The sequence below is a fragment of the Capricornis sumatraensis genome, chromosome 23 (genome assembly GCF_032405125.1).
Source record: "Capricornis sumatraensis isolate serow.1 chromosome 23, serow.2, whole genome shotgun sequence".
In the NCBI taxonomy this organism is placed as follows: Eukaryota; Metazoa; Chordata; class Mammalia; order Artiodactyla; family Bovidae; genus Capricornis; species Capricornis sumatraensis.
Window position 1 is genome coordinate 11,061,711 of NC_091091.1, and position 8,621 is coordinate 11,070,331.

Consider the following 8,621-nt stretch of genomic DNA (forward strand, 5'->3'; position numbering starts at 1 on the left):
AATTTTCAGTCTGAGCTTAGTAAATGTCACCATGTCCCTGTGTTACACATAATTTTTCAGAGGTTTCTCACTGTATTTAGGATTAAGTATAAAATCTTAATAGTGTTTACAAAGCCTCTTATGATCTGGCCCCTGCCTTACTCTTGAACTTCACCTACTGTTTTCTCCCTCATTTACTACCCTCCAGTCGCAATGATCTTTTCATTCCATAAATGTACCGTCTTCCTCCTACTTGAGAATAGTTTCAACTTGATATGCCCATTGCACGCAATTCTCACCACTCAGCTTTTGGCCTAGTTCACTCTTGCTCACCTTTCAAACATCTATGAAAACATTTAGAGATGCTTTTCCTGACACATCTCCCCTTTCTCATTCTTCTCAGGCGCACGTTAGTTTAGGTCCTATTACTATAGCTCACTCATAATGCTCTCACTTTTTCTTCTTAGCATTTATTATGTACATTTTTGTGTACATGAAATTAGTTTTTGTTGTTCCCTCCAACTATGCTCTACATTAACAAAGGTGAGGTTCAATGTGTTTTACGTACCACTGTTTCCCCAGCACATATTTCATAAATTTTTTTTTAAATCTCCAGAGAGCTACAAAGATATCAAACTACAAAGAAATTTTAACCATTTTACAAAGGCAAATATGTTTCTGTTACGTATTTATTCAATGCCTATCCCCTGCCTTCCTCCATGTTAGAAAATGTTAGGCACAAGTGTTAGTCATGTTCGACCCTTTGTGACCCCAGGGACTGTAGCCTGCCAGGCTCCTCTGTCCATGGAATTCTCCAGGCAACAATGAAGTGGGTTGCCATTACCTTCTCCAGGGGATCTTCCTGACAGAAGGATAGAACTGGTCTCCTGCACTGCAGGCAGATTCTTTACCATTTGAGCCACCAGGGAAGCCCCTCCATGTTAGAGAATCTAAACTTATCTTTCTCCAATAATTTCCTACAAACAGGTTTCAGTGCAGAACTACTGAAATAGACCAGTAAGCAGTGTCTAACTATAAGCACTGCTTAAAGTTCACTGCGGAGTGCTTAACCAAGGCTCCCAGGTTACCCTCTACTTTCTCTCTGAAAGACACTGTTATGGATGAGTACCATGATCACCTGCCTAGGAGCCATTTTGCGACCGAATTGCCCAGGCTTAATTCCCTTACATTAATTTTAGAAAGAAAATAAACACAAAAGTAAAAAGGGAGAATATGATAAAATTAAATATTGCCAGAAAGAAATCATACTAGCTGATAGCATCTCCAAATTAAACTATCTTTTCTAATAAATCATTCCAGTTGGCCAAAAAGCTTGTTCAGACTTTTCCATGACAGCTTATGGAAAATCCCAATGAACTTTTTGGCCAAACCAATATGTTGTCCACATTGATTTTCAGTTGTTAGTCCATGTCCCTTTTTGAAGTAGTTGGTAAAATAAAAACAGATAAATACAGCAATAGTTCTTCCTATGGAAAAATGAAAGTGAAAGTCACTCAGTCGTGTCTGACTCTTTGCAACCCATGGACCATACAGTCCACAGAATTCTCCAGGCCAGAATACTGGAGTGGATAGCCATTCCTTTCTCCAGGGGATATTCCCAACCCAGGGATAGAACCCAGGTCTCCCACACTGCAGGCAGATTCTTTACCAGCTGAGCCACAAGGCCAAACCAAATAAAAGCTGCTCACCCTGTCCTAGAAACTAAATTCATCCTCTTATGAATGATTTAATAACATGGGCCTTATTCAAAAGCAAAAGGATTTGGTTCATCACTGTTCAAATGTCACAGAAGGAACCATCATGTAACTGATCTTCCCGGGTGCATAAAGAAATAAAATGGCAAGACTCCTTGGTAGCCCCTTCCTTCCCCCTGGGGCAGAGACTAATCAGTAAAAGATGGGGCCCAGGGAAAGGGCTCTATGAGTCTGTTCTCTTGAACCAGGGTGGGATGGGAGCATCCTCTCAAACTGTAGGGCAAAAACCAGGAAGGAAAAGATGTTAAATCAGAGGTTTGAGACCTTTTCATTGTCCTCCATGGAATCCTCCAAAGGAAATGACAACAGGGTCACCTTAAAGAGAGTGCTTGCATCTTACTTACCAGTTAAGCCATTATAAGCAATGTACTTAACTTGTCTGAGTCTCATTTTTCTTATTACTAAATGAGGATAATGATAACTACTATGAATGGCTATAAAATAATTAGAAATGATGTATGCTAAATGCCTAACACAGCATCAGATAAATAGCTTTTAACAAATGATAGAGTAGTTTTTGTTCTCTTGAATTTCTCCTACTCCTACAACAATGACAACAAATAAATAAATAAATAAAACAGAAAAGTAGGAAAATCACATTTTATTTACTCAGAAGACAGCATTAATTGGGAAAACAGGAAGTGGGTAAAATTAATGCCAATAAACAGTTTTCTCTGTAATAAGCTTAATGTGAACGCATGAAACAATAAATGAGAACAGAAGACAAGTGGCATGTGCCTATTTCCTCCTACCCTTTAGCACTCCTTCTGGAAAACTGGTCTATTTCAATACTGGCTTTAGAGATTTGGACCTATTCTAAAGCCTACCTGACTGGACGTACCCCTTACAGATAATTTCCTTGGAAGTCTGGCCACAAACTAAATAAAACTGTATCACAAGATTGTAGGGGTGTGAACTCAACTAATTCAAAAATGTAAAGTATATTTTGGAATGACCTGGCAATTTGGGTTGTTATACGCTGAGCACATGTAAAGATCAGCTTCATTTAAGAAGATTATTTTTTAAGATAACATTTATCAAGAGATTTTTAAGTATATGGGCTATTATTTGCTTGAATTGGCAATGGGTGGATTATATCCTTTATTCTTCACAAAACTTTGCAGTAGGTATTGTTAGTGCTCTCATTTTTCCAGTGAAAGAACTAAAGTACAGATTTTAACACTTTCCTAATATTACACAACTAGGAAAGTGTGGTAGAATGTGAATTTGCATCCAGGTCATTCTGACTCCAGGGACTCTCTCCAATTTCACTGTGGAAATACTAAAATAGGATAGGAGCCATTTATAGGCAGAAAGATTTAAAGAAGTTTAAAGAATGTTTAAAGGGATATAGGGGCTCCCCTGGTGGCTCAGACAGTAAAGAATCCCTGTGCGATGCAGGAGACCCGGGTTCAGTTCCTAGGTATGGAAGATCCCCTAGAGAAGGGAATGGCTACCCACTTCAGCATTCTTGCCTGGAGAATTCCACAGACAAAGGAGCCTGTTGGGCTATAGTCCATGGAGACACAACTGTGTAACTAACACTTTTTTGAATGGATATAATTATAAAATTTTAAATGGTATAGGTGATTTATAAAATCTCTAATAATAGATCTGGGTAGTGGGTGGAAAGACCTCTTGAAACGTTACAAAGATAATGTAAAAATAAACTAAGAAGAAGTTTATATACACTCAAATTATGTAGGACTTGAACTCAATTATATAAAAATTATTTTTTTAAAAAGCTGAAAGTATGTCAGAGAATGAACTTACAGCTGACTTACATATTATTGTGACACTTTTCCCTGCTATTTTTCTGTATTTTCCAAATTTTCAACTATTAGTATATAATTCTTTTTAAAAAATTACTTAAATATTTCACATAGTGATAAGAAAATCTAAAGTACTCATGCTCTCAAGAGACTGTTCAAGTTCAAAGCATAAAGAGGTTTTTAGGAAGAACTGGTTAAACTACAATGAATAAATATAAGTATATTTATATATAGGGCTTCCCAGATGGCACTACTGGGAAAGAACTCACCTGCCAATGCAAGAGACGTAAAAGACATGGGGTTCAATACCTGGGTGGGGAAGATCCCCTGGAGAAGGGCATGGCAATCCACTCCAGTATTCTTGCCATGGACAGGAACCTGGTGGGCTATAGTCCATAGGGTTGCAGAGTCAGATATGACTGAAGTGACTAAGCACACACACACACACACACACACATACACATATATTAGAAATCTAAATCTCTATCATTTATACCTGCCTACTATATACCAGGTACCATTAGATTCTATGTGAGCTACAAATAATTAAATATGACTTCTTCTCCCAAGAGTTTCCAAAGCAAAAGAAAACCAAAACCCATATATTACCCCAAACACCTAACACAAAAAGGGTGTAGTTGTGGTGTATTCAAGGGCTGTCCCTTGGCTATATGACGGCAGGAACTTTGGTTCCTGTATCACTAGTGTCTAAAACAGTATATAGTAAGCACTCAGCAAATGTTTATTGAATGAATAGAAAGTGAAAGTGAAGTCGCTCAGTCGTGTCCGACTCTTTGCGACCCATGGACTGTAGCCCACCAAGCTCCTCCGTCCATGGGATTCTCCAGGCAAGAATACTGGAGTGGGTTGCCATTTCCTTCTCCAGGGGATCTTCCCGATCCAGGGATCAAACCCAGGTCTCCGACATTGCAGGCAGACACTTTAACCTATGCATATATGGATGGCTAGATATATAATACAATTAGTAAGTACTTGGAGATTCTAATATGTATGTACATCTAATTTGGGTTAAGTAAAGTCATGATGGAAATGAGACTTTTTTAAAAAGTTATATGGTGGCAATATATGAAGCTGATGACAATCTACAAAATATACAAATAGTGTCACCATCTGTGATGGTTAATTTTACGTGTCAACTTGACTGAGTCAGGAGGTTCTTATATATTTGGCAAACACTATTCTGGGTATGTCTGTGAGGGTGTTTGGGAAGAAAGTGATATTTAAATTGGTAGACTGAATAAAGCAGGTCGCCCTCCCTAATGTAGGTGGGTATCATCCAATCAGTCACAGGCCTGAATAAAACAGAAAGGCTGACACTCCCACCCCACCAGTAAAAAAGTATTCCTGTCTGATAGCCTTTGAACTGGGACACTGTTTCATTCTCCTACCTTCAGACTTGGACTGAAACATCAGCTCTTCTTCGGTGTTGAGCTTGCCAGCACCGAAACTGGAACTGTACCTTCAGCTCTCCAGGGTCTCAGGCTTTTGGACTGAAACTAAACCATCAGCTCTCCTGGATCTCTAGCTTGTCAATTCACCTGTCAGATCTTCAGACTTGCTACCCTCCAAAATCACATCAGCTAATTCTGTACAATAAATTTACCTATCTATATAAATATATCCTTTCAGTTCTGTTTCTTTCTGGAAAATCCTGATGACTACACCAGAATATTCTAAATCCTAGATGAAGAAATGGCCTTGCTTGGAATGGTATTTACTGTGTCCTCATATTGTATATTCAATCTCACTGCCTTCTCTCATGCCCAGTATTGGGATTCTCAGGCTTCACAATAAGTAATATTTGTGCTGTGCTGTGCTTTGTCGCTCAGTCATGTCAGACTCTTTGAGACCCCATGGACTGTAGTCTGCCAGGCTCCTCTGTCCTCGGAATTCTCCAGGCAAGAATACTGGAGTGGGGAGCCATTCCCTTCTCCATTTTCCCAACCCAGGGATCAAACCCAGGTCTCCTGCATTGCAGGCAGGTTCTTTACCATCTGGGCCACCAGAGATGCCCAAGTAATATTTGATGTAGTCCAAAACAGTAATTATTCTAGATATAGCTTATTAAATAATACAGTCTCAAAAAAGTCCATTTTAAAACACTCATACATAAAAACATATGAAAATCCTCATAGAAACTAGGCAAAGGTTATAAGACATTTACAGAAAAAAATGCACAGACTTGGTTAGCAAAACAAAGGTGCATAAACTCACTCATAACTAAGTAAATGCAAATCATAAGGAAATACCATTTCAACCCATCATATGGGCAAAAAGTTTTATTTTCCATAATATCAAGATGTACAGAAAGACATGTTTTCATTTACTATTGATGATATATTCCTTGATAGGAAAAGATCACACAACTTAGTTAAATAAAAAATGCACAAACTATTGACACCCCTCCTATACTGTTAGGAACTAATCCTACAGATATACTTTCAAAAGTGTCTCAGAGTTAGAAATTGCAGCAATACTGGTACTAGCATAAAGCAAAACAATCCCTAACTCCCCAAACAATCTACATACTTAACAGAAAGTTAACAGTTAAATAAATAATTTTATATATATATATATATATATATATATATATATATATATATATATATATCATGTAATACTGAACAGGCATTGAAAAGAATGAAGAACACTGAGTTTGCTGATATGAAAATAGACCAAAGATAAGATTCAGTCAATGATTATATATTAGTCAGGGTTCTCCAGAGAGATAGTATCAATAGGATAGACATAGACATAGGTAGAGAGACAGAGATAGAGATTGGTTTGTTATAAACATAGATGAAATAAAGCATAGAATGTCTTATATAAAATAATCTCATCCATATTTTAAAAAACAATATATACAAATGTCTATGAATAGGGAAATAGAGATAGTCACATAGAGCAAGAGATAGATGCATAAACATTTTTCTGGAAGCATACATAGGAAACAGTGATTACTTTAGGGGAAGAAAACCAGCTATTGAGTGGTGCATAGGAGAACATCTATTTTATAACTTTCCTTACAGTATTAATTTAATTATGTGTATAACTTTTAGTTTAAAATGCTTACTTTAAAAGAAGGCAGAGAAAATTTTATTCTCACCTGATTGTTTCAAGTAATGTTTACTAATTGAAGAAACTCCATGAGGTGCTACAAAGTTACAATCTCCTTCTTTTATCACCATTCCATCAATAGGAGAGGTCAGAGGCTTCAAAATGCCACCAGCTAACAATTCATCATAAAAACTGAAAAAATCAAAATGGATAACATAACTATATGCTATACTTAGCTCTAAACATTATACTCTCTTCAAAGAATTCTTCGAGATTATAATCCTAAATAAAACCTAGAAATCTTCTTATAAACAACTCAACATATGTTTTCTGTTAATAAGACATACTTTTGGTGAAGAATGGAAATATTTTGAGAATCCATAGTCTTTTGCTGACCGTAGTCAAAGGTCTACTTTCTCATATATTTTAAATTAAAGTCAGTGAAAATAAACAGAACAGTATTCATTACACTGATTTTAAATCTGGTTAAGATTTGACTTCCATCACAGTTATCTGTCGTTTCTCAACACCAACATAGTTAACTGCTATTTATTGAGCCCTTGCCATATTCCATATAACATCTCACCTGATCTTCACAATTGGAGAGACATGTATTGCAGTTTTCCCACTTTACTCATGTGAATCTTTTATTGCTATTAACATTATGATCAATGATGATGATGATATAATTTCACTATATTACCAGAGTCAAAGCTTAACTCTGTTAAAAATGGATGATTTGTATCTTTTTACATCCTCAACCAGGAAGACTTGATTCCACTCCTTTCAACTAACTCACCTTTGGTGTATTTTGGCATAATGAGGAGTGCAGGTGATGTACTGGGCACCCAAGTCCACTGTGCTCTGTGGATTATGAGGACTGCTGGCTGTAGTCATTCTTCCTCCTTGAATTAGTCCCCAGGAAAATATCTTAATATATTAGAATGAATATTTCACAATAAACACTGATCACCCCAGGTTACACCAATGGATAACTTAGAACTGTTTCAGAAAATATATTTTTAATTTAATTTTTTTTTACTTTTAGATGTCATAATAATTAATACATTTTAAAATCTTGTTTTCTCCAGATTCCAGAAATCTAAAAAAAATTGTTTGTTTTTTAAGTTCAAGGTTTCGTCATCTAACACTGCTAGGAAGTAATTAACAGAGACAATTCAGTCAGGGCTGTGAGATTTTTTTTTTTTAAGGACACATGAATATACAGCAGCCTTCAGCAACGTGCCGGCTGCATCTACGTACTGATCTGAAAAAAGGGAATGAATGAACGGACCAAAGAAAACAAAATAATGAATGAAATGTCAGAATGAATGAATCAACGAATGCTTTCCCTCTTGCTGTCAGGCTTCAGGAGAGTGACAGGATTCTCTCAAGTAGAGAGATCTTCGGAAAGTCGTGGTCAATGGGCACTGGAGGATTCTCGTAATCTAAAGAAAGCTGCCAGGATACAGAGCAGCCAAGGAAACAAATTCACTTCTTGCTGACAGCGGCAGCCCCAAGCTTTGCAAACTCCAGTCAGGATGCCTTCCAGGCCGCTCAGGCCTCCCAGTGAAGCGCTCCGGCATCCCGCCCTGCCCCCACCCGCCCCACCGCCCGGCCTGGGTCGCCGCCCCAACTCGCGCCCACTCTTCTGGCCGTCCCGGGCGCCGGAAGTCTCCGATCACGTGACCGGCGCCCGCCGACCTGCTGGCTGTTCCCCCGGGCCTTACTCGGAGAAGGCCCACGCCACCTTAGAAGCCAGCGTGCCCGCCGGCTTCGTTTCCCTGGCTTCCGTCCGGAAACGACCCACCTGAATCCTCGGCCTTGTCCCACACAGTGAGGCGCAGAGGACTGGACGCCTCCCTCAGCAGCGCCGCGCACAAGCTTCCCGTCAGCCCGGCGCCCACGATCAGCACCCGCGCCATGGCCCGCTGTCCCCGCGCCCGGGTGGCCGGCCTGCAGTCGGGGGAACCGCCGCCACAGCCCAGCGGGCCAGAGCTGTAGGCTCCGTGCTCCC

The 8,621-nt window shown here is 38.9% G+C and overlaps 1 protein-coding gene across 1 annotated transcript in view; it reads right to left on the reverse strand.

Moving 5' to 3' along the window:
• RNLS (renalase, FAD dependent amine oxidase) overlaps positions 1-8,621 on the reverse strand; it is a 283,909-nt gene extending 275,288 nt beyond the window's left edge. Inside the window, exons 1-3 of the mRNA XM_068961684.1 lie at positions 8,415-8,621; positions 7,404-7,509; positions 6,654-6,796 (exon numbers count right to left, since the gene is read on the reverse strand). Of these exons, the coding sequence (XP_068817785.1) occupies positions 6,654-6,796; positions 7,404-7,509; positions 8,415-8,529 (364 nt within the window). The 5' untranslated portion in view covers positions 8,530-8,621. The remainder of the gene's footprint in view (positions 1-6,653; positions 6,797-7,403; positions 7,510-8,414) is intronic.